Below are 24,426 nucleotides of genomic sequence, written 5' to 3' on the forward strand. Positions count from 1 at the left end.
CACAACAAATTATATTATCCATAAGTTAGAGAAGAGAAAATAGTAAGAGAAAATAGATAAGTCTTTAGTTTAGTTTTAAAGGTATGAGGAGAGTTTGCCTCCCTAATTTCTGTAGGAGAGCAGTAGGAAAAGGCTCTGTAGTCAGCGGACTTCTTTTTAGCTCTTGGAACAACTAATAGTCCAGAATCTTGAGAACGCAGGGTGCGAGGCGGGCTAAAAGTCGGACAGGTAGGCCAGCGCAAGCCCATGTAGAATTTTATATGTCAATAAGAGGACCTTAAAATCTGCCCTTACATGAATTGGGAGCCAATGAACAGGTGTAATGCAGTCAGACTTTCTGGTCAGGATTCTGGCAGCAGCATTCTGGACCAGCTGAAGACTTTTGGTACTAGAGGCAGGCAGACCAGAGTACAGAACATTGCAGTAATCAAGGCAAGAAGTGACAAATGCATGAACAGGGGTTTCTGCATCAGTCATACTTAGAAAGAGCCTAATTTTAGCAATTTTACAGATGTGATAAAAGGCAGTTTTAGTTATGTTTTTGATATGAGTGACTTGCGAGAGACTAGAGTCAAAAATCACACCAAGGTCTTTAGCTGTAGAGTTTTAAGAGATGATGCAGTTGTCAAAATTTACAATAAGATCACTAAAAGATGCTTATGCATAGGGGGACCAATGACCTACATGCCTTGCCTGTGCTACGCATCAGGACATTTGAAGATATCCAACCATCAATAGCACAAAGACATGCCTCAAGGTTAGCCAGTTCAGAGCGATCATTGTGCCTGACAGGTAACAAAATCTGAGTATCGTCAGCATAACAATGGAAGTTAATGTTGTAACTACGAATAATGTCACCCAAAGGGAGCATGTAAATAGAGAATAGGAGAGGGCCGAGGACTGACCCATGAGGAATATCATAGTTAATCTCATGGTACTCAGAGGTCACATTATTATAGTGGACACACTGCTTTCTCTCTAAGAGATAAGATTTAAACCAAGAGAGCACCAGGCCACGAATGCCAATTTGATTTTCCAGACGCTTTAACAATATGGTGTGATCGACCATGTCAAATGCTGCACTCAGATCAAATAATTGGTAGGACCAATTTGAACTCGGATCTCTGGCGCTTTGTTAACAGCTGGGCGTGGCAAGACGAGAGCCATCGTGTGCTCGTCTGTGTACTTAAAGTGCGGAATTGGCCCACTATCGGGATAATTCTCACAGAGTGCCCATGGTTTACTTGATTTACCAGTGATAATCTTGTGCATTATTGTCCCTAAAATAAAAAAGGGTTCAAAAATATGCAAGGACGTAGTAGAGTCAAAAACACATAAAAGTCATACCTTTACGAGTAAAACTGGATGTGATACAGCGTATAGGCGAAAGACAGTGTGACAAAGGGGTGATGCAGACGCTCCATTTATCTTCATGTACTGTGTGTAGCATTGCAGAGGAGAATTAACAAAGGGAAATGACGTGTTACTGGGTCCAATTCATGGAATTTAGTATTGTTTTAGCATAAATTTGTGCCTGCACTATCGTCAAAGACGGGGAAGATTCAAGATTCAAGATTTTATTGTCATATGCACAGCAAAACATGCAGTTACACTGTACAATGAAATTCTTACTTTGCTTATCCTCCATTACCAAAAAGAGAAAGATTAATACAAAATAATATTCATAAAAAGTCTGAGAAGTAGAACCTATGGTAAGTAAACTTAGTTATTAGAGCTACATGTGCAGTATTGTGCAAAGGGCAGAGAGCAGTGGTCATAAAGTGCACTGTGCATTACTGAATATGAATGCGAATACTTTATCAGTCCCAAGGGAAATTCGAGTGCCACAACAGCACCGTCCAGCACAAGGCAAAACACGACTACAGAATAAAATAACAGAATACGATATAATAAAATAGAACAGAATCAAATAAAATAGGTTGCATCTGTCATAAATAAAATAAGAGGTTGCATCTGTCTATTCTATATTGTGCAGTAATGATAGCTGACAAAGATTGTTGTCTTGACAGCAGGCCACCTCTCTCTTATACGCCATCTCATCCCCACCAGTGATCAGTCCAATGACTACTGTATCGTTAGCAAACTTGATGATGCTGGTGTTGTTCTGGGATGTCATGCAGTCGTGCGTAAAGAGTGTGTACAGTGTGGGGCTAGGCACCCTTCCCTGAGGGGTCCCTCTGCTTACAGCTCTTATGCTGGATGTGCAGCTGCCAACTCTGACTGACTGGGGTCTGTCTGTTGGAAAGTTCAGCACCCAGTTACAAAGGGTGGGTGTCAGTCCAAGGGTGAGGAGCTTTTCAGAGAGTTTGTGTGGGATGACCGTGTTGAATGCAGACCTGTAGCTGATAGACAGTATTCTAACATACATGTCCTTGCCCTCTAGGTGTGTGAGGGCTGTGTGAATGGCAGTGCTGATTGCGTCGTCAGTGGACCAGTTCTGAAGGTATGCAAACTGCAGAGGGTCTTAAGTGTCCAGAATGGTCTCCTGGATGTGAGTCATGACTATACTTTCAAAACACTTCATTGCAATTGGAGTAAGCGCAACAGGATGATAGTCATTTAGGCAGGTCACGGTACTTGTCTTTGGGAGGGACACAATGGTAGTGGACTTGAAAAAGGAAGCCACGGAAGCTTGCACAAGGAACAGATTGAATATGTCTGCAAACACATCAGCCAGCTCTGATGAGCAAACCCTGAGTGCACACCTGGGGATGTTGTCTGGGCCAACTGCCTTCTGTGGGTTTATTCTCTTCAGAGCCTTACGCACATCTGCCACTGACACAGTGAGCAATGTGCTCCGTGTGCTCTCCGTGGCCATAACCCCTCTCTGTCGGTCGATGTCAAGGGCCTCAAAGCGAGTGTAGAACTCATTCAGCTCGCCTGGCAGTGTAGCATGGCTGTTTGTGGCCCCCTTCTGCTGGTTATCTGTGACGTGTTGCAGGCCTTGCCACATGCACCGGGAGTCCGTGGTGGTATAATATCCCTCCAGCTTCCATCTGTACTGTCTCTTGTTCTCTTTGATAGACATACGCAGGTCATATCTTGCCCTTTTGTAGTCTTCAGTGTTGCCTGAGACAAATGCAGTGGACCGAACTTCACAGTTTATCCAGGGTCTTTGATTGGGATATTTCTTGCAGCATTTTGTGGGAACAGTGATCTCAATGCAGGTGCTAACATAGGCAATTACCCAAGAAGCACAGTCCTGTAGGTCAACGGTACGGTCCTCTCTCAAAGCAGCAGTTCTAAATACATCCCAGTTTGTACTCTCAAAGCAGCCCTGAAGCATCAGATCAGTGTCTTCATTCCACACTTTAACAGTTTTACTTAATGGGGGAGCTTGCTTGAGGAGTTGTCTGTACGATGGGTAGAGAAACACAGAGATGTCGTTGGACTGTCCGAAGTGCGGCTAAGGTGCAGTCTTATAGGTGCCACTCACGTTGCCCTCCCTCGTCGGAAAGCTCACGTGCTGATGTTACTTGGGGAGGACAGTCCTCAGGTTTCAGTGGTTGAAATCGCCGGCGACGATAAACACAGTGTCCAGGTGTGCAGTCCCTTGTTTGCTGATCATGTCGTCCAGCAGTTCCAGCGCTGTCGTGGAGTTTGCTCATGGCAGTATGTAAACAGCCAGTATGAACACTGTGCTGAACTCCCTCAGCAGATTGAAGGGTCTACACTTCACCATCAGCACTTTCGTATCAGTTGAAGTGTTTTTCGTCTGTACATCTGAACACCACCTGCTGTTCACGTAGATGAAGACACCACTGCCTCTGTTCTTTCCTGACGCCGATATGCAGTCCCCGCGGTTGACGGGGTGCATTTGTAACTGAATCGGCGAGTCTGGCCTGCTGTCCAAGAGCCAGGTTTCCATGAGAATGAGAGCACAGCATTCTCCGATCTTGCGCTGGGTTGTAATCCTAGTTCTCAGCTCATACAGCTCGTTTTCAAGAGAGTGAACATTAGCTAGAAGTAGGCTAGGTAGAAGTGGTCGCTTAGCCCTAGCCTTTAGCCTAGCATGTAGCCCACCACTCTTGCCACCCTTCCGCCGTGGCTGCTCTGTCCGTCGGCTGCACCTCTCACCTGAGGCCGGTGTTGCTGGGCCTTGACGGTTAGAGTCAGTGGAGTGTGAGCGTAGAAGAAAGTCGAAGTCAGAAAGAGTAAAGGTAAGTTCAAAGTGAACTTCACTGATATCCAGGGATGCCCCTCTACTGTATCTTACTTTTGCCCAGGTGATCTACACATTTTAGATGAATACTAAAGCTAAAATAAATAATAAATAGTGTTGGTGGCGGGAGGAAGACACAAGACGTCAAACTCGGTGGGCGCCATCTTAAATGCAAGCCTGTATGAGAAAAAACTACTGAATTCTTCCTCATAAAACATTCATATGAAACATTCTTTCATAAGTAGTACACGTGCCAGAGTTGGTTTAAATATCATAGAGGTCATTTTATTGTTTTATTGAATATCAACATCACAGCATGGTGCATAACACACAGAACCATCAGTCATTGAATTGACAACCCAAATTAACTGTCGTAAGTTGACCTCCTGTCATATGAAGATCAGGGAGGGGATTTAGCCGTGGTTTTTGAAAAATCTTCTCAAAAAAGGCATCTCAAACAGGGCAGACAAATGAAAGAAAGATATCAATTGCATTAGCAACAATAACAGGTGCTGGATGGACATCTTCCTTGGCATAGTGGCAGGAAGTCATCTGAAAAATATCCATATAGATCACGGGTAGGTCTCTGAATGCTTCTTTCATAATTATGTTCTGTTGCATGTAGTACCAGTCATTTGCAATTACATCCTGTCACAAAACAGAAATGCAGAACTACATTAAAAGATGAAGAGAGATGAATATTGAATAAACATTACATGAAATGAAACCCAACACTCTCAGTAACAATACTCCCAAATGTGTAAACACAATGTAGGTTAATCTCAGCACTTGTCTGAATCATGCTGAGCACCACCTTACCTTTGTCTCCCTTGTGTTGCCAGATTTAATAATCACTTTTGTCTCTGGTGCCCGCTTGAGCAGTGCTATAACAGCCTGGCGTATTCTTGACACTCGGTGAGCGTAAAAGGTCAGTGGGTGAAACACGACATGTGCAAAGATATCGAAAACAATGATTGTGCCTTTCCCACCAGCCATTCGATCAATCTCATTGCTTATGTAGTGCAGATCAGCCACTGCCATCTTAGGGAAACTCAGCGGGAGACCATGAGCTCTCCAGTTCAGTACAATATTGTTTTTCATATGAATTGCCAAAAGAGGACCAACCTTCTTGTCAGTGTGTATGTTCACTCTTTTAAGGGCTGAGGAAGGAAGGCAGATACATTGCTGCTTGGTCAGAATTATCAAGATTGATTTTGTATCATAACCGAGTTGTCTGCTGTTGTGTCTTAAGACTAAAGTTATTGCCTGCAGTTGAAGGCATGTTTAAGAAAATCAGAGACTACAGAATCACTGAGTAAACTTTTTGAAGCATCTGATGGGAAAAAAAGGTATTAGTTGCACAGACAGAATTAGAAGATCAGACAAGATTTCTCCATAATGTAGAATTACTAACGATCCCTTAAAAGTAGTAATATTTTATATGTAAATGGTATTAGAAGAGATATAAGATTCTGGTACAACGAATAATATAGTTTAATATAACGGTGTCTTTAATGAACTTGTCTAGTTGCTAGAGAGAGATTAAATTAAATTTTTACTTCAGTTGGAACTGGATGTCTTACATGGAATTATATTTTCAAAGAATTCAAACCACTGCCTCGTAGTGGAATCTCCCATCATATAGATTAATTTGTTTTCCAGACACCTCTCCATGTCAGCAGGCTTGAAGTGATGAATGTTACACACACGAGATGTCCAGACGTCTTTCAGATAGAATCCTGCAGGAATTGGTGTTGGCATTCCAGCTCTGCATTTCTCTGTCGCGCCTAGTCAATTTTTAAGAGAACAGAAAAAAAAATCACACAGGAATATATATATATATATATATATATATATATCATACAGGAGGGATAATTTTAAATTGTCATATATTGTAATTGTAATAATGTTATCATTCATGTAGCAGTTTCTATACAGAAACAAGCACCCACAATATACATGTAAAACTTTTTGGGTAGCTATTCATTTAGCTTTGGTCTTTGGACTAAAAACAGAATCCCTCTCAATGAATGAGGCTAAAACCAAAAAAAAAAAAAAACCCTGATATATCCATTATTTATCCACCATATGGTTGCATGGCATATACTATTGTTTAGAACTGCAATATTAAGAAACAATGTTATTTTGGTCCAGTCCTAGTTCTTCTGCATCCCCTGACCATGACTAACTCAGTAAAAAATTCTTGACAGTGAATTATAACCATACCAATTCTCACATTGGAGGGAAGAACATTCAAGATACGATTATCCCCTTTAATGCCTTTGTTTGTCAGAGCCCTGTGCCAGAGAGTAAGAGAGACATTCACTTATAATTTAGTTTCATACTCAAGCTATTGACTTCCTCGAATCTGAACAACCTTCTTATCCTCACCCGTTGAAGAGTTTCTTTTCAAATGTAGTCAGGGGATTCTTGTATCCTCCACCCCTATGGTATACCCACGCATCACAGGACAGCTTTTTGGGTTTCTTACACTGCCACTCGTCCCCTGTCCGTGGGTCCCGATAAATGCAGGTTCCTGTACTTGAGTTTTTAGCTTGTCCCCACTTCACATTACAGGTCACTCTCTCTTCTATTCTTTTCCCATTAGGGCCAGGGGCTTCAAAATAACCATAATAGAAGCGGCGCATCGAGTTAGAATTCAGACACTTTTTTAGGATCTGGACCGCTTCACTGGAGTGGACCAGACGTACAGCCACTTGGGCCTCACCCTCCCATGGGAGAAGAAAACGTGCAGAGTAGGACCCATTACTATGATCCAAAACTTCCCCAACCACGCTGGCCTTGGACGAAAACAAAGATGTGTTACTTCAATTTACATTTACACTATTTATTCCAATAGACATGGAATGAGAAAAATAAAAGCATTGACTCGAGAAAACTAACTCTTTAAGAAAACCAGTATTTGAAAATTTGTTCATTGAGCGTCTGCTTATAAAGAAGTGGAATATCACAGAATGATCTGTGTGACCTTAAGGAATTAATTAAAGTCACACATGTGATACAGCCTGCCCAGAGCGGGTTTGAAAACCAGATTACAGAAATTTTGGGCACTGAGTTGATAACAGAGAATAATAAGCTCTCTGGATATCAAGACTGAATTAACACAGTAAAAAAGGAGCATCATCTGGGATTTGGAAGTGTTTTGGTTTCAAATATGATGCTTCAAAACAACAGTGCAATAAAATAATTTTAAAATACAGTTCAAAGTTAAATGCATATTCTTAGATAATCACAGATTAGCACACCAGTCAGAATAGTCACAAGTATTATTGTGTCCTCCTAACTGTGCAGCTCCTCCTAGAGTCCTATCTTGGAAAAAAGTAAATGGATGAATGACTAAAAAAAATACTTGAGGACAAACAAAACATGCTGTTGAGAAGCAAGGAAAACAAGTTGAGCTTTCAGTGCCACAACAGGCTCCAACTGATAAATGTGTGGCATAACCTGATTACTATTAATGCTGCCAGTGAAAACAGTAATGGAAAGTATTCGTTGACAACTTTTTTTAACACAAGAAAAATGATGCAAAAAATTCAGGAATTACATCACCACTTCTGTTGTCTGCAAAAGGGGTATGAATTGAATCAGAATTACTTTCTATGTATGATATGATTCTATGATTTTATACAAAACAGTGCTTCTCACAATAAATTAAGGCTTTCCAATTAAGTATCTAATGTAACTCAGATATAGCTTTGTGCAAAATATATTTTACTGATGTCTGGGAAAATATTCTGGAAAAATCATTCCAAGCTAGTCTGACTGTACCTGTTTAAAACAACTACAGCAGAGATCCATTCCTGGCTAAGACTTTACAAATACTGTGGTGGTAAAGTTGATGGCTCTGTAAAGTGTTAACTCAGTGGGCTGGAGACATATCTGGCCACATATATAGTTACAATTAAAAAAGCTTCAGGGTGATAAGTGTAGCTATGAAAAAGACACTTCAAAAGGTGACAGATTTTTTTATAGACACTGGTAATGTATAAACATACCTTCAGCTCAGACGAATAAAGCTTTGTCAGAAAAAAGTCACCTCCATATCGTTTTGGGGTATTATTATGGTCTTTTGCGACTATATGGACATACAATTCATCTCCCACTCTGTACTTCTCTGTCTGTCCCACGATGGAGAATGTGGAGCAAGCTGGGCATGTGGTCATGGCTATGTGTGTGATGGGCTGATCTGGAGTTGGCCAGTCCAGAGCCTTCAGCATTCTGGCCCATTCTTCAGGGCTGAATCCAGTGTCAGCAGTTTCAGAAGGTGCAGACTCAGTACTGACATATTTCCCATTGTGATGTGAGTTTAATGGACTGGGGAGGGGGAACTGTTTGGCTTCACCAGCTATATACAACACAGCCTGGAATAAGAAATTAACAACTTTTTTTCAATTCATTTATGTTTCTAAAAATAACCCAAAAAAGAATAGAAAGTGGAAAATTGATAAAAAGACATATCACTTCACTTTGCCAACAGCTTAAAGAATGTATGGGTTATGTGGGTTTAAATTGTTTGATATCACAATTCCTCAGCAGTTATTACTGTATAGCTGTGAGACATGCCCCTCAGTAAAAGAATGATACTGTTCATAAGCACCATTGCTTTGTTTAGTCCAGGGGTGGGCAAATCCAGTCCTGGAGGGCCGGTGTCCTGCCGGTTTTTGTTTTCACCTCTTAGCTACCTGTTGATTTTCACTTTGAAAACAGGTGTGCATGCTCTTCAGCCAATCAGAGACTGTATTTAGTTGGTCGACAAGAAAAACAGCAGGACTGGATTTGCCCACCCCTGGCTTTAGTCAGTTATGACCGGATAACTTCGCCCTCTTGAGGTGTGTTTGCTGAATTCTACTACATTCTATGTGTCAGTCACAGTGAGAGGTAACTGCCAAGTCTTGTTTTCAGAACATATTTCTGCTTCATTTGATGTAGGATCCTAAAGTGTCAGAATGTTCAGAATGAATGTCTTTCACAAAACTGGTTTAAACAGACAATCAGTTTGAGATCTTGAAGGAGCCAAACTGGGTGTGTACACATACAACTGATGAAGCTATACAGCTGGGAAAGTCTGGCATGTCAAGTATGTGACATTAGACTGTGCATGAAACTGAATGTTTGTTAGCCTCTAACTAAAGATGAAAAGTTACTGAACATCTTGCTCATTCGCACGAATTTTATTACAGTAAATAATTTGTTTGGTGTTACAAACAATAACTTTACTGAACAATTTTAATGAATAACTTTAATGAACAATTATGCTCCAATATCTGATTTGTTTCATCTTTGCTTTGAAGCATATTAACTCACCATAAACAACATGGTCACAATGCATGCAAGTATAAGAACAATCCGGAAAAGCTGTCCTTGCCTGCAAACTGAAACAATGTATGAGAAATACATTATCGTTCAGTTTAATTATTGATAACAGCAACAAGTGTTTTGATGTTTATACAAACATACTTGTCCCACAAATGCTATAAACTGCTATATGACACGGTCAGCACCATGAAATGTTAAATTTCATACAATGTCAACTTAACAATGCACGTACCTGGAGAATAATTTTTTTTTTTTTTTTTTAATTCATTATTTTGATCGCTGTGCAGGAAGTCCATGATGTCGCTTGACAGATGACGTGTAGCCTAAGAGCGGTATAATACAATACTCAAAGGGAAGAAAAAACAGTTTGCAAATTCCATTCAAATATGATGCATGGAGAGCAAGTGCGCCAACAACAAATATCAGTTAAAAACCTGTGTATCTATTTCCTGACAAAAAAGTCCTTCTTTTCATTTAACAGCAATTTTTGGCTGTATTCAAAATTCCGTATCGTCTTTCTTTGGTCTCGCTAAACCAGACATTCCTGTTCAGGCTACACCCATACAGATCAGAGCCGTGCACAGATACTTTTGGGGGGGGAGGGTGCAGATGTTCAAAAAAAGGATACCCCTCTCATAATTATTTACATACAGTATCACATCTTTAACTTTCTTACATATTCATTTATTTCAACACCCATACACTCGTGCAGGTGTTTAATACTCAACAGATTTCTACAAAACTATAAGTTCACACAGAGATGATGGTCTTTAGCATTCACTATTTCTACATTTATCAGAAGGACAGGCAACTTTAGTGGTGATAGAGTCAATGCATTACAACAATAAACCTCAGCAGACCTCAACTGTCAGTGGAACGGCTTCAAGTACCCTACATAGTTATTTTTTCTGCAGACAGGTTTTAATGGGCTATTTGTCATTTGGCAATGTTTTGATAATATTTAAGGCAAATACGTGACAGAGATTAATGCAAGTGTTGTAATGCAGACCTAACTTATATAAAGTTAGTTCAACTATAATGCTGACAAAATACTAATATTCAGCTAAAGTAGCTTCATGTCTGATTTAGAATTGCCAAACCACTTTGTATAGTTAAAATAACTGTGGGCCTATGATAAGATTTCAATAAAATTAGATGAACAGTTAAACTTAAAAATCTGAGCTTGTAAAGGCCCTGGACTGTTGTATTGAAATGACAATAAGTTGGCTTGCCTACAAGTTCCAGTAAATTTTGTGTCACAGGAGTAGGAATCGATAATTTACTAAGCTACATTTTAAAGTTTTGCTCTATCATTATGAGCATGTAAACCGTGGACGAGTCATATTTGCACATTTTCTTGTGACGGGTGACAGGTCGGCTGACATGTCTGATATCCAAATATGATTGTATAGACTCTTAACAACATAATTCATATTTATTTGTTTCAGTTGCCTGACAAAGGAACTGGTCGGAGCTAAACATTTTCACTAACAATTTTTCAAAATGTTGCATAATTATCGAGTTATCCTCGTAAACTGAGTACACGGTCGCTGATTTGGCAAATCGCGTTTGCCATGCTTTATTTACGTGGCAGACTCGCGAGATGGAGAAAGCATAAACTAACTGATCTAGGAGTGACATCCATTGAAGCCGAATGAGAATGTGAAGATTATGGAAGACTGCTAACTCCTAGAAATTCTCCCTGAATTAAGCTTTATCACATACGGTGTAATTGTTTGCATCTGTGGGTAAGGGCAAAGACCAGGGGGATATTTCAGAAAGCGGGTTTAGTGAAAACTCTGTTAACTTTGTTAACCCTGAGATGAAGGAAACTCTGGGTTTTCCGTTCCAGAAAGCGAGGTAACTCAAACCCTGGCTCAGTTACCGTGGTAACTGACTCTGTGAACCTAACCTGCTCGCTGGCAGGTTTTCTTCCACAAACCCTGAGTTTCTCCCTAGCTCCTCCCTCCGGCTGAACCTGAAGCAGCTGTCAAATATGGCGTCTCCTTTCGTCGCTAACCCGATCGGTGTTGAAGCCAAATTAATTCGCATAGCTTTGGGAGAGGTTTATCGGACCTCTATTGATGATGGCTTTTTATAATTGTCATGCACGCGCTTAACTCGGAGTTAACATACTCAGAGTTGATCGAACCAACTCAGATCAGCTTTTCTGGAACCGAAAACTCAGAGTTTCCCATCTCAGGGTTCATCAACTCAGAGTTTGTTAAACCCGCTTCCTGAAATAGCCCCCCCCCCCCGCCCCCAGGTAGCCGATACAGCTGGGCCCTATTTTGAATACTGGTGCCTGCGAAAACAGCTGGATAGAGGCATCATTGTTCGATCCCAACGATGCATGTAGCCTACACTGTAAAACCGAATAAGTTCAGAGTACTCAAAACTTTTGTCGTAACTTATTGGCTAAGAAAGTTGAAGTACCTGTTATACTTTTTAAATTAAACTTTAACTTAAAAATATATTTTCAGTTAACTTATTCTTTTGCTTCTCTTCCTAATATAAATTCTTCTTAACTTATGTGTAACTGAAATTAAATAAAATCGCCAATTAATCTATATCAACTGAACTATTTTAATGATTGTGTAATAATTACACTAAAAACCGAAATCAATAAAACGCCGACCTAAAGCATCGCTGGAATTAGGTTATGCTGCCTCTGTCTAACTGTTTTCGCAGACACCAGCATTTCACAACACAAAGACATCCCCTGTAGGTAAGAATACTTATGCCATATTTCCTTCAGAAGCTGATACCTCACCTTAATATTTCGGCGAGATTCTAACTTAGATGCGTCCAGCCATTATCTCGCAGGTGGTAGCTTCGCATCATTGGGTTGTCCACCCAGCACTAGACCACATGCAAAGCAGTTACAATAACGACTGTAGTGACCGTTCTCTATTTTTAAAACTCTTTTCAAGAAGGTTCGCTACCACAAATGTAAGCGAAAGCGCCCCATAATGCACCGCTATGCTGACGTTGGCCGTTAGAACTCCAAAATGGTAAGTTTATAGTGACTTAAAAGTTGTCTGAACGTTCGGGTTTACAGACTATATTTCTCTAAATGAATTGGACACTGACGTATTTATTGTCCTTAAAGAGGATAAGTTCAGCAAATTTCAGCAAACCTTCTAGTGCAGACATGGGTGTCAATTTTCAACATTCGTGGGCATCCTATTGTAGAAAAATGGATTGTAAAATTTCATAGAAAAATGGATTGTAAAATTTTAAAGCAATTTCCCTTTTCTGAATGATGAATGTTTTCTTGTAAAAGTACAGTACTGCTCTGCAGTTAAGCCTTTTCCCTGTTGTTTATTGGATTTCATCATTTATGGCAAAGTACAAAATGTTTTTTTTAAAAGACACTCGTGCTAATTTTACGTATGTGAATGTATTTAACATAGAAATCAAATTAGTGTTACAAATTAAACTCTGCACTCAATAATCTGCACACAACCCTGGTCAGAATTAGGCTTTATTTGGATAACCAACCTTAACGAAGGCATTTGCATGTAGTGTTAGGAAATGTCCACTTACATAGGGCCTTGGTTTTTACAAATCTACAGAAAATGCAGTCTCACTTCCCGCAGCTCTCAACACCAAAAAGAATCCAATACAACAACCTATAATAACACAGTAAGAGGAGCTCGGATCGTCACTGCTGTGGAAACTTGTTTGAGCTCCTATCAGGGTAGCGGTGCCTCCGGATTCACTGAGCGTGTAAGTAGCTACATTTGGCGCTTGGCAATGTCTGAAAAACCTGCCGAACACGGTCTCCCAGTTGATGCCATAACGACTCCCACAAGTTGGCCAGAAGCGTAGCATAGTCTTTGACGGATCTGGAGAAAATATCTTGAACTTCCGGGCGCGCACGGCTTTCCGGAAAAAAAAAAAATATTTACCACGTAGCTATGACTGAGGATTTGAATACTTTTAAATATATTTTTGAAACTTATTTAACGTTTGTGAAATATATAAATATATCTTTGTTGTATGTCGAAGGCATTTTATTTTATTTAGATTAGATTAATTTAATCTAATTTAATCTATTTATTTGTTTTCAGTTTTAGGTTGGCAATATTGCTGAAATACTTTCGATCGTTTTTGGTTGTATTTATTTATTTACAGAGCAGACAAGCCTGAACCTTTGCAATTTTTATGGAGGTTTCATGTGCACTGAAAACAGCTGATAGCCTACTGTATTGCATTTCACTGACAGTAGCCTGTTTTCTAACTGAAACAATGTATGACAAATCCATTCTTGTTCAGTTTTGATAATATTGACAACAAAACCTGAGCTTTTATCTTTACACAAATTACATGTGCCACAACTGCTACAAAACATGGCTATGTCACAGTGAAATCATGGCATATAACACCACACAATGTAGACACAAACGACAGAACAAATGTGACATGTTTAAACTCTTTTCCAATGGATGAGCACTCAGAATCTGCATATGACTCAAATTGTTGGCTGGCGCAGTGAAACTTCAAATGTAATATGACGTTTAGTAGCTATATAATCCACGTATCTGTAAAACAAATTTCACTAATTTGTTTGTTTTCATTGTTCTGAAAACTATCCATGTCTTGAGGTAAGCCTAACCGAACTGATCTTGAGAGTGAAAAAAAAAGACATTACTAGGCTAGGCTACTCATGCCTAGCGCTTTAACTTCACATGTTGTTTATACAGAAGAGGAAGGTTAAAGGAAAGTTAACGATTTGTAATAAGAGAAGGACTGATTTATTCTGAGATTAGAAGCAGATTTATCTCGTAGGCCTACTTCGGGGTCTCTGCAGTCCACCGGTGCTACTAAATGAAACATTCCTATTCCTATTCCTATGTATAAATGTATGAAGACAAAATAACACAAATCATGTTCTTTTGATCTGCCATAACTGGTTAACCCGCTTTGTTGTAGGCCTATAGCACACTGTATCGTTTATTCTGACGTTAAAACACCGGCTGTTATATGAACTTTTTGTGTTGCTATTGCAATGTCCTCTCTTCGTGTATTCGTCCTAAATATGCTAACCTTTGCACTAGGACTTGCTCTATATGAGTGCAAATACCACATTCTGATCCGACGTCAGATAAAAACGACATTGTCCCTCCTCAAGAACTAGTTTCATCTTGCAAATATGTTGATTTTTGTTCAGACAACACAAATAAATGATCAGAGCATTTCAAACTATATAAATATAGAAAATATACAAAAATAAGACTCATAAATCAAACAGAAGTTAGAAAGAGAAATATCTTTCAAAAAGTCTTTTAAGGTAGCCTACAGACCGACAGAGGTTCTGTCGATCAATTTGTCGTAACAGCACAGATACGTCGTTTCCCAAATCCCAAGCACTGTTACTGCCAACAGTTGAGCGCCTGTTTTCCGGACTGTAAAGGACCGATGAAATGCAATTTATTTGTGAAACTGCTCATAACTACTCGCTAAGCAAGCTATACCGACATCAGCTTTCAGTTTCACAGGCTCTTTCTGTAAAACTATATGACTGAGTTAAATAAGTAGGCTATACTGTTGGTTGACCAACTTATATATCTGAACTCCGGGGCTATGAGTATTCCGCGTATGCAGATCATCGCTATCGAACATTAATATGTCAGTTGATATCACGTGCCTCTCCTTTGCTTGAACTTGTCAATGAAACTATTGTTTTGGCCTGTTATAGATGGCAGTGACCAATCTCTCATTCAGCCTACAGCCTTCAGTTCCCTAACGGTAGAAGCACCTATTCACCTATTCATCTCACTCACTTATTTCCAAAGCCACTTACTTTCAATGTAGCATTAACCCAAACCCTAACTGCTAACTCTAACCGTAACTAGGTATAAGCCCAGGCGGCCTTTCACGGCCTGTGCAGAAAGCCAGTAAGACTGATTAACATAAGAGGAAACTCTTTTCAGCCAGGAACCTGTGTTTTGAGTGCTATCGTAGGTATATGGAAACTTCTCAGGCCAGACTGAGGAACCTCTACGGCCCTGTCTACACCTTGCTTTAGATCTGATTTTAGTGATCTGATCTGTTTACATCTGGCTTCAGAATCCGTCTCCATGCGTATTGAGTGACCACTTGCGATAAGATCGCACTTCCCCGCTCTATATGCAAATAAACACGTACATCATTCCCGTTTGCAAAGACCAAATGCGTTTTTGTTTTTGACAGGTGCCGTACGAATTATATAATGGCATGAAATCTGGAACATTTTCAACCAAGGGCTAACCGAGGCCGCTAATATAGATAAGCGATGCCTTGCCTGTATACCTCGGCTCAATAAGCTGATTGTAGACGACACGATGACACGAGATGTGTGTTAAATGTCTATCCGAACAGAACTATTGTCGTAAATTTGTAGCGTGGTCTACTAGCGATTTGGTATCATGTGTCGTTCAGGGGTCAAATATTCATTTCAGAAGTGTTTTGTTTAACCCGTCGACTTGTAACATGATTTATTTACCTCAACGTCAGTTGAGTAGGCGGTCGTTCAATGTGGTCGAGATCGCATCCGCACTGCTAAAAGGACGTGGTCACATGCGGTCCAGACCACTTCCAAATGTGGCCCCTGCTGCTACGCTTTCAGTTCAGCCATGGGGTGGGTGCTGCGTGCACAGGAGGCGCCAACGACGAGGCGTGCAGAGCATGCGTGCAGAGCACAATGGATTAGCAGTCCATCGCCTTAACCACTCGGCCACCTCGTCTTGGAAAGCCCTTGTCCTCTTGTCCACAGCAGCGGCTAGAAAGCTCTTGTCATCGAAAACAAGCACAGTGCCTTCACTTGTGTCCCGCTAGACGTAAGCACTGCAAAGTCTGAGCCTGCAGCTGCGGTCTCTTACCTTGTGGAACTTCCCAGGCGAGTCTCCACGATTTGGGCTGTGTCCGAAATGGCATGCTGTGTACTACATACTGCATACTGGCCTAGTATACATTGTGTACTGCACACACCCTAGTATACAGTCTAGCATGCAAGTATGAGAACTTCCATGTAGTGTACTACGCAATCACATGACTGCTGCTGTCTGCCAGGTTTTTTGAAATTTTTGGAGAGTTGGAAATCACTGCGTTGCATCATGGGATGCAGTACCCGGCGAAGTGAGCTCTGGCTGTATACCGCAAATTTTTTTGCCAGAGTAGTACATCATCCGGGTAACTGTCGTGCACTGTAAAATTTTCCGGTACTGCATACTACTTACTAGTTTTACGTCAAGATCAGTATACGAGTTGTATGTAGTATGCCATTTCGGACACAGCCATGGTCTTGAACCTCTCTGACCTCTGTAGCCTGTCCGGGCACAATCTCAACAGAGAGGACAGCTAATGGATTTGGGTCGGGCGGTGCCGTACGGCTCCTCGTGCCACTCAGGGCTCCCATATGGTCTAGCGGTCAGGATTCCTGGTTTTCACCCAGGCGGCCCGGGTTCGACTCCCGGTATGGGAAAGAGCTTTTGCCAAACGCAGCACACAGAAAGCTCAAGTTCAAATTTGTTTGCATAGCGCTTTCTACAATCAAATGTTGTCTCGAAGCAGCTTTACAGAGATCGGTGCCAGTGAGCAAGCCCGAGGCGACAGCGGCAAGGAAAAACTCCCTAATGAGGTGAATAGGAGGAAGAAACCCTTGGGAGGAACCGAGACTAAACAGGGGGAGCCCATCCTCCTCTGGCCGGCAGATAGACTAGAGGCGTTTACAGTATTAAATGAGTCCAGGGTGGCCAGATTCAATGGCCTACAAACTTATTTGCAGTATATGACTTGTTTGCAGTGTACAAGAGTTCACATTTAGAGGTTGTGGGAGTTCTAGGTGCCATCAGATATAGATTATTTTGATAATCAAGCGGTGCTCACGTCAATGCCTTTGTCTTTAAGACAAACTACATGGTGTCTGAGAATGATTAGCTTTACTATTGTTAAAACTGAGCCTGCCATGTGGCTATGAAGGACAAGTTGATCTTGGTTCCACAATCAGGTTGAGTTAGCATCGGGTGGGCCACTGGCTCAGAATATGGGCTTGCAGGAGCTCTGGGCAGGAGGGACTGGAGTATACAGGCCTCATGCCGGGAGCAGACGCTAGACCTCAGAGTGGATACCCCAACGTGGGGGCATGGAAATGGGGGTAAAAAGAAAAGGGGGAACAAGATTGTGAAGCCAACTGAGCCATGAGGTAGAGTTCTTTGAGACGTTTTAGAATGATTTTGATTCCGATTCGGCCGCAGCACTGGTGCTCCGGCAACCCTAGTTCATGCAGTGTTAAACCAAAAAAAGAAAGAAAGAAAGAAAGAAAGAACCCCCTCCCCCGAAAAACTAAGACAATTGGCTAAGACAATTGGCTGTATGCTAAATAAAGGGCACGTCAGAAGCGGCAGCTTGCACGCGCAGTTGCACAGTCAGAGCGCTTTGCGTCAGCCATCCAAATCAAGCTCTCCCCATGCGTTTGTCCGCTTCTCCCTTGCTTTGCGAGCAGGGCCCTCGACGACGACAAACGCCAACGGAACGGCCAGAGGTCTGACCGCTCCGCAGCTCTCGCGCAGCCGTGATCGTATAGTGGTTAGTACTCTGCGTTGTGGCCGCAGCAACCCCGGTTCGAATCCGGGTCACGGCAGTTTTTAGACCTTAATCGAGGGACCCGGAGAAGCGCCCAAGCTGCCGCGTGTGCCCGGTGCTTCTTTCTTTCTCACCAGCGATCCCTGGTAAGAAAGTAGGTGGAAAATTGCCAGCAAAAGCCAGGGGTACTCCGGCCCCAGTGGCCTAATGGACAAGGCACTTGCCTCCTAAGCCAGGGATTGTGGGTTCGAGTCCCATCTGGGGTGTTGGCAAGCAGAGTGGCGCAGCGGAAGCGTGCTGGGCCCATAACCCAGAGGTCGATGGATCGAAACCATCCTCTGCTAACCCAGCTGAGCCTTTACGCTCTGCAACTCAAGCGAGTTGGCTTTAGCTTCAGCGCGGGACAGTGGATTTGTGCACGGGTTTACCTGGTCCGAGAAACAACGTACTGCTCAGGTCATGCTGCGACTCAAATGAGTAAGAATGGCTTGTATTGAAAGAACCCAACTTAAACCAGTTGGCAATCTGTGCTTTGAGTGTTATCTTCTGTGGAAGAGCCCCTATCTGTACAAAGCTAACCGAAGGCCGTTTTAAAAAGCACTCTGGCCATGAACCAAATGCTAATTTTTAATATGAAGCCTGGCCCTTCTAATTTTAAAACTAGCCTTTATCTCTTGTTCTAAGAATGTAAACTGTCACGTTCGGAGCCACCAAACTGTGAAATGGCTGTCAAAGATACTACATACTTTAAAAAGTAAGCTATGAAAGAATGAAATACCTGTTTTGTGGTGTCTCTAATCCCTTTACAATACGTTTGGCTAACCGAGGCCGCTAATAGAGATAAGCGATGCCTTGCCCGTATACCTCGGCTCAATAAGCTGATTGTAGACGACACGATGACACGAGATGTGTGTTAAATGTCTATCCGAACAGAACTATTGTCGTAAATTTGTAGCGTGGTCTACTAGCGATTCGGTATCATGTGTCGTTCAGGGGTCAGATATTCATTTCAGAAGTGTTTTGTTTAACCCGTCGACTTGTAACATGACTTATTTACCTCAACGTCAGTTGAGTAGGCGGTCGTTCAATGTGGTCGAGATCGCATCCGCACTGCTAAAAGGACACGGTCACATGCGGTCCAGACCACTTCCAAATGTGGCCCCTGCTGCTACGCTTTCAGTTCAGCCATGGGGTGGGTGCTGCATGCACAGGAGGCACCAACGACGAGGATGGGATTCGAACCCACGCGTGCAGAGCACAATGGATTAGCAGTCCATCGCCTTAACCACTCGGCCACCTCGTCTTGGAAAGCCTGCGTTCTCTCGTCCGCAGCAGTGGCTAGAAAGCTCTTGTCATCGGAAACAAGCACAGTGCCTTCACTTGTGCCTGCAGCTGCGGTCTCTTACCTTGTGGAACTTCCCAGGCGAGTCTCCACGATTTGGGCTGTGTCCGAAATGGCATGCTGTGTACTACATACTGCATACTGGCCTAGTATACATTGTGTACTGCACACACCCTAGTATACAGTCTAGCATGCAAGTATGAGAACTTCCATGTAGTGTACTACGCAGTCACATGACTGCTGCTGTCCGCCAGGTTTTTTGAAATTTTTGGAGAGTTGGAAATCACTGCGTTGCATCATGGGATGCAGTACCCGGCGAAGTGAGCTCTGGCTGTATACCGCAAATTTTTTTGCCAGAGTAGTACATCATCCGGGTAACTGTCGTGCACTGTAAAATTTTCCGGTACTGCATACTACTTACTAGTTTTACGTCAAGATCAGTATACGAGTTGTATGTAGTATGCCATTTCGGACACAGCCATGGTCTTGAACCTCTCTGACCTCTGTAGCCTGTCCGGGCACAATCTCAACAGAGAGGACAGCTAATGGATTTGGGTCGGGCGGTGCCGTACGGCTCCTCGTGCCGCTCAGGGCTCCCATATGGTCTAGCGGTCAGGATTCCTGGTTTTCACCCAGGCGGCCCGGGTTCGACTCCCGGTATGGGAAAGAGCTTTTGCCAAACGCAGCATACAGAAAGCTCAAGTTCAAATTTGTTTGCATAGCGCTTTCTACAATCAAATGTTGTCTCGAAGCAGCTTTACAGAGATCGGTGCCAGTGAGCAAGCCCGAGGCGACAGCGGCAAGGAAAAACTCCCTAATGAGGTGAATAGGAGGAAGAAACCCTTGGGAGGAACCGAGACTAAACAGGGGGAGCCCATCCTCCTCTGGCCGGCAGATAGACTAGAGGCGTTTACAGTATTAAATGAGTCCAGGGTGGCCAGATTCAATGGCCTACAAACTTATTTGCAGTATATGACTTGTTTGCAGTGTACAAGAGTTCACATTTAGAGGTTGTGGGAGTTCTAGGTGCCATCAGATATAGATTATTTTGATAATCAAGCGGTGCTCACGTCAATGCCTTTGTCTTTAAGACAAACTACATGGTGTCTGAGAATGATTAGCTTTACTATTGTTAAAACTGAGCCTGCCATGTGGCTATGAAGGACAAGTTGATCTTGGTTCCACAATCAGGTTGAGTTAGCATCGGGTGGGCCACTGGCTCAGAATATGGGCTTGCAGGAGCTCTGGGCAGGAGGGACTGGAGTATACAGGCCTCATGCCGGGAGCAGACGCTAGACCTCAGAGTGGATACCCCAACGTGGGGGCATGGAAATGGGGGTAAAAAGAAAAGGGGGAACAAGATTGTGAAGCCAACTGAGCCATGAGGTAGAGTTCTTTGAGACGTTTTAGAATGATTTTGATTCCGATTCGGCCGCAGCACTGGTGCTCCGGCAACCCTAGTTCATGCAGTGTTAAACCAAAAAAAGAAAGAAAGAAAGAAAGAAAGAACCCCCTCCCCCGAAAAACTAAGACAATTGGCTAAGACAATTGGCTGTATGCTAAATAAAGGGCACGTCAGAAGCGGCAGCTTGCACGCGCAGTTGCACAGTCAGAGCGCTTTGCGTCAGCCATCCAAATCAAGCTCTCCCCATGCGTTTGTCCGCTTCTCCCTTGCTTTGCGAGCAGGGCCCTCGACGACGACAAACGCCAACGGAACGGCCAGAGGTCTGACCGCTCCGCAGCTCTCGCGCAGCCGTGATCGTATAGTGGTTAGTACTCTGCGTTGTGGCCGCAGCAACCCCGGTTCGAATCCGGGTCACGGCAGTTTTTAGACCTTAATCGAGGGACCCGGAGAAGGCGCCCAAGCTGCCGCGTGTGCCCGGTGCTTCTTTCTTTCTCACCAGCGATCCCTGGTAAGAAAGTAGGTGGAAAATTGCCAGCAAAAGCCAGGGGTACTCCGGCCCCAGTGGCCTAATGGACAAGGCACTTGCCTCCTAAGCCAGGGATTGTGGGTTCGAGTCCCATCTGGGGTGTTGGCAAGCAGAGTGGCGCAGCGGAAGCGTGCTGGGCCCATAACCCAGAGGTCGATGGATCGAAACCATCCTCTGCTAACCCAGCTGAGCCTTTACGCTCTGCAACTCAAGCGAGTTGGCTTTAGCTTCAGCGCGGGACAGTGGATTTGTGCACGGGTTTACCTGGTCCGAGAAACAACGTACTGCTCAGGTCATGCTGCGACTCAAATGAGTAAGAATGGCTTGTATTGAAAGAACCCAACTTAAACCAGTTGGCAATCTGTGCTTTGAGTGTTATCTTCTGTGGAAGAGCCCCTATCTGTACAAAGCTAACCGAAGGCCGTTTTAAAAAGCACTCTGGCCATGAACCAAATGCTAATTTTTAATATGAAGCCTGGCCCTTCTAATTTTAAAACTAGCCTTTATCTCTTGTTCTAAGAATGTAAACTGTCACGTTCGGAGCCACCAAACTGTGAAATGGCTGTCAAAGATACTACATACTTTAAAAAGTAAGCTATGAAAGAATGAAATACCTGTTTTGTGGTGTCTCTAATCCCTTTACAATACGTTTGGCTAACCGAGGCCGCTAATAGAGATAAGCGATGCCTTGCCCGTATACCTCGGCTCAATAAGCTGATTGTAGACGACACGATGACACGAGATGTGTGTTAAATGTCTATCCGAACAGAACTATTGTCGTAAATTTGTAGCGTGGTCTACTAGCGATTCGGTATCATGTGTCGTTCAGGGGTCAGATATTCATTTCAGAAGTGTTTTGTTTAACCCGTCGACTTGTAACATGACTTATTTACCTCAACGTCAGTTGAGTAGGCGGTCGTTCAATGTGGTCGAGATCGCATCCGCACTGCTAAAAGGACACGGTCACATGCGGTCCAGACCACTTCCAAATGTGGCCCCTGCTGCTACGCTTTCAGTTCAGCCATGGGGTGGGTGCTGCATGCACAGGAGGCGCCAACGACGAGGATGGGATTCGAACCCACGCGTGCAGAGCACAATGGATTAGCAGTCCATCGCCTTAACCACTCGGCCACCTCGTCTTGGAAAGCCTGCGTTCTCTCGTCCGCAGCAGTGGCTAGAAAGCTCTTGTCATCGGAAACAAGCACAGTGCCTTCACTTGTGCCTGCAGCTGCGGTCTCTTACCTTGTGGAACTTCCCAGGCGAGTCTCCACGATTTGGGCTGTGTCCGAAATGGCATGCTGTGTACTACATACTGCATACTGGCCTAGTATACATTGTGTACTGCACACACCCTAGTATACAGTCTAGCATGCAAGTATGAGAACTTCCATGTAGTGTACTACGCAGTCACATGACTGCTGCTGTCCGCCAGGTTTTTTGAAATTTTTGGAGAGTTGGAAATCACTGCGTTGCATCATGGGATGCAGTACCCGGCGAAGTGAGCTCTGGCTGTATACCGCAAATTTTTTTGCCAGAGTAGTACATCATCCGGGTAACTGTCGTGCACTGTAAAATTTTCCGGTACTGCATACTACTTACTAGTTTTACGTCAAGATCAGTATACGAGTTGTATGTAGTATGCCATTTCGGACACAGCCATGGTCTTGAACCTCTCTGACCTCTGTAGCCTGTCCGGGCACAATCTCAACAGAGAGGACAGCTAATGGATTTGGGTCGGGCGGTGCCGTACGGCTCCTCGTGCCGCTCAGGGCTCCCATATGGTCTAGCGGTCAGGATTCCTGGTTTTCACCCAGGCGGCCCGGGTTCGACTCCCGGTATGGGAAAGAGCTTTTGCCAAACGCAGCATACAGAAAGCTCAAGTTCAAATTTGTTTGCATAGCGCTTTCTACAATCAAATGTTGTCTCGAAGCAGCTTTACAGAGATCGGTGCCAGTGAGCAAGCCCGAGGCGACAGCGGCAAGGAAAAACTCCCTAATGAGGTGAATAGGAGGAAGAAACCCTTGGGAGGAACCGAGACTAAACAGGGGGAGCCCATCCTCCTCTGGCCGGCAGATAGACTAGAGGCGTTTACAGTATTAAATGAGTCCAGGGTGGCCAGATTCAATGGCCTACAAACTTATTTGCAGTATATGACTTGTTTGCAGTGTACAAGAGTTCACATTTAGAGGTTGTGGGAGTTCTAGGTGCCATCAGATATAGATTATTTTGATAATCAAGCGGTGCTCACGTCAATGCCTTTGTCTTTAAGACAAACTACATGGTGTCTGAGAATGATTAGCTTTACTATTGTTAAAACTGAGCCTGCCATGTGGCTATGAAGGACAAGTTGATCTTGGTTCCACAATCAGGTTGAGTTAGCATCGGGTGGGCCACTGGCTCAGAATATGGGCTTGCAGGAGCTCTGGGCAGGAGGGACTGGAGTATACAGGCCTCATGCCGGGAGCAGACGCTAGACCTCAGAGTGGATACCCCAACGTGGGGGCATGGAAATGGGGGTAAAAAGAAAAGGGGGAACAAGATTGTGAAGCCAACTGAGCCATGAGGTAGAGTTCTTTGAGACGTTTTAGAATGATTTTGATTCCGATTCGGCCGCAGCACTGGTGCTCCGGCAACCCTAGTTCATGCAGTGTTAAACCAAAAAAAGAAAGAAAGAAAGAAAGAAAGAACCCCCTCCCCCGAAAAACTAAGACAATTGGCTAAGACAATTGGCTGTATGCTAAATAAAGGGCACGTCAGAAGCGGCAGCTTGCACGCGCAGTTGCACAGTCAGAGCGCTTTGCGTCAGCCATCCAAATCAAGCTCTCCCCATGCGTTTGTCCGCTTCTCCCTTGCTTTGCGAGCAGGGCCCTCGACGACGACAAACGCCAACGGAACGGCCAGAGGTCTGACCGCTCCGCAGCTCTCGCGCAGCCGTGATCGTATAGTGGTTAGTACTCTGCGTTGTGGCCGCAGCAACCCCGGTTGGAATCCGGGTCACGGCAGTTTTTAGACCTTAATCGAGGGACCCGGAGAAGCGCCCAAGCTGCCGCGTGTGCCCGGTGCTT

The 24,426-nt window shown here is 43.4% G+C and overlaps 1 protein-coding gene and 12 non-coding genes across 13 annotated transcripts; 10 read left to right on the forward strand and 3 right to left on the reverse strand.

Annotated features, from left to right (window-relative positions):
• Window positions 1–2,485: 2,485 nt before the first annotated feature.
• Window positions 2,486–16,441, reverse strand: LOC115806747 (NXPE family member 3-like). Its single transcript, XM_030767610.1, has 9 exons — window positions 16,387–16,441; window positions 8,200–8,549; window positions 6,575–6,984; window positions 6,410–6,480; window positions 5,767–5,970; window positions 5,003–5,343; window positions 4,643–4,831; window positions 3,756–3,955; window positions 2,486–3,374 (listed from the first exon to the last, which is right to left on the reverse strand). Exons 1-9 carry the CDS (start codon window positions 16,439–16,441, stop codon window positions 2,486–2,488), a joined length of 2,709 nt encoding a protein of 902 aa, XP_030623470.1.
• Window positions 16,442–16,916: 475 nt separating this feature from the next.
• Window positions 16,917–16,988, forward strand: trnae-uuc (transfer RNA glutamic acid (anticodon UUC)). The gene has a single exon. It is a non-coding gene; the product is annotated as a tRNA-Glu (tRNA).
• A 1,086-nt stretch (window positions 16,989–18,074) lies between these two features.
• Window positions 18,075–18,146, forward strand: trnah-gug (transfer RNA histidin (anticodon GUG)). The gene has a single exon. It is a non-coding gene; the product is annotated as a tRNA-His (tRNA).
• Window positions 18,147–18,281: 135 nt separating this feature from the next.
• trnar-ccu (transfer RNA arginine (anticodon CCU)) lies at window positions 18,282–18,354 on the forward strand. Its single transcript has one exon. It is a non-coding gene; the product is annotated as a tRNA-Arg (tRNA).
• A 6-nt stretch (window positions 18,355–18,360) lies between these two features.
• Window positions 18,361–18,432, forward strand: trnam-cau (transfer RNA methionine (anticodon CAU)). The gene has a single exon. It is a non-coding gene; the product is annotated as a tRNA-Met (tRNA).
• Window positions 18,433–19,309: 877 nt separating this feature from the next.
• Window positions 19,310–19,391, reverse strand: trnas-gcu (transfer RNA serine (anticodon GCU)). Its single transcript has one exon. It is a non-coding gene; the product is annotated as a tRNA-Ser (tRNA).
• Window positions 19,392–20,024: 633 nt separating this feature from the next.
• trnae-uuc (transfer RNA glutamic acid (anticodon UUC)) lies at window positions 20,025–20,096 on the forward strand. Its single transcript has one exon. It is a non-coding gene; the product is annotated as a tRNA-Glu (tRNA).
• Window positions 20,097–21,182: 1,086 nt separating this feature from the next.
• On the forward strand, window positions 21,183–21,254 carry trnah-gug (transfer RNA histidin (anticodon GUG)). Its single transcript has one exon. It is a non-coding gene; the product is annotated as a tRNA-His (tRNA).
• A 136-nt stretch (window positions 21,255–21,390) lies between these two features.
• On the forward strand, window positions 21,391–21,463 carry trnar-ccu (transfer RNA arginine (anticodon CCU)). The gene has a single exon. It is a non-coding gene; the product is annotated as a tRNA-Arg (tRNA).
• Window positions 21,464–21,469: 6 nt separating this feature from the next.
• trnam-cau (transfer RNA methionine (anticodon CAU)) lies at window positions 21,470–21,541 on the forward strand. The gene has a single exon. It is a non-coding gene; the product is annotated as a tRNA-Met (tRNA).
• An 877-nt stretch (window positions 21,542–22,418) lies between these two features.
• Window positions 22,419–22,500, reverse strand: trnas-gcu (transfer RNA serine (anticodon GCU)). Its single transcript has one exon. It is a non-coding gene; the product is annotated as a tRNA-Ser (tRNA).
• Window positions 22,501–23,133: 633 nt separating this feature from the next.
• Window positions 23,134–23,205, forward strand: trnae-uuc (transfer RNA glutamic acid (anticodon UUC)). The gene has a single exon. It is a non-coding gene; the product is annotated as a tRNA-Glu (tRNA).
• Window positions 23,206–24,291: 1,086 nt separating this feature from the next.
• Window positions 24,292–24,363, forward strand: trnah-gug (transfer RNA histidin (anticodon GUG)). Its single transcript has one exon. It is a non-coding gene; the product is annotated as a tRNA-His (tRNA).
• The last annotated feature ends 63 nt before the right edge of the window (window positions 24,364–24,426 follow it).

This window comes from Chanos chanos, chromosome 3 (genome assembly GCF_902362185.1).
Source record: "Chanos chanos chromosome 3, fChaCha1.1, whole genome shotgun sequence".
Classification (NCBI taxonomy): domain Eukaryota; kingdom Metazoa; phylum Chordata; class Actinopteri; order Gonorynchiformes; family Chanidae; genus Chanos; species Chanos chanos.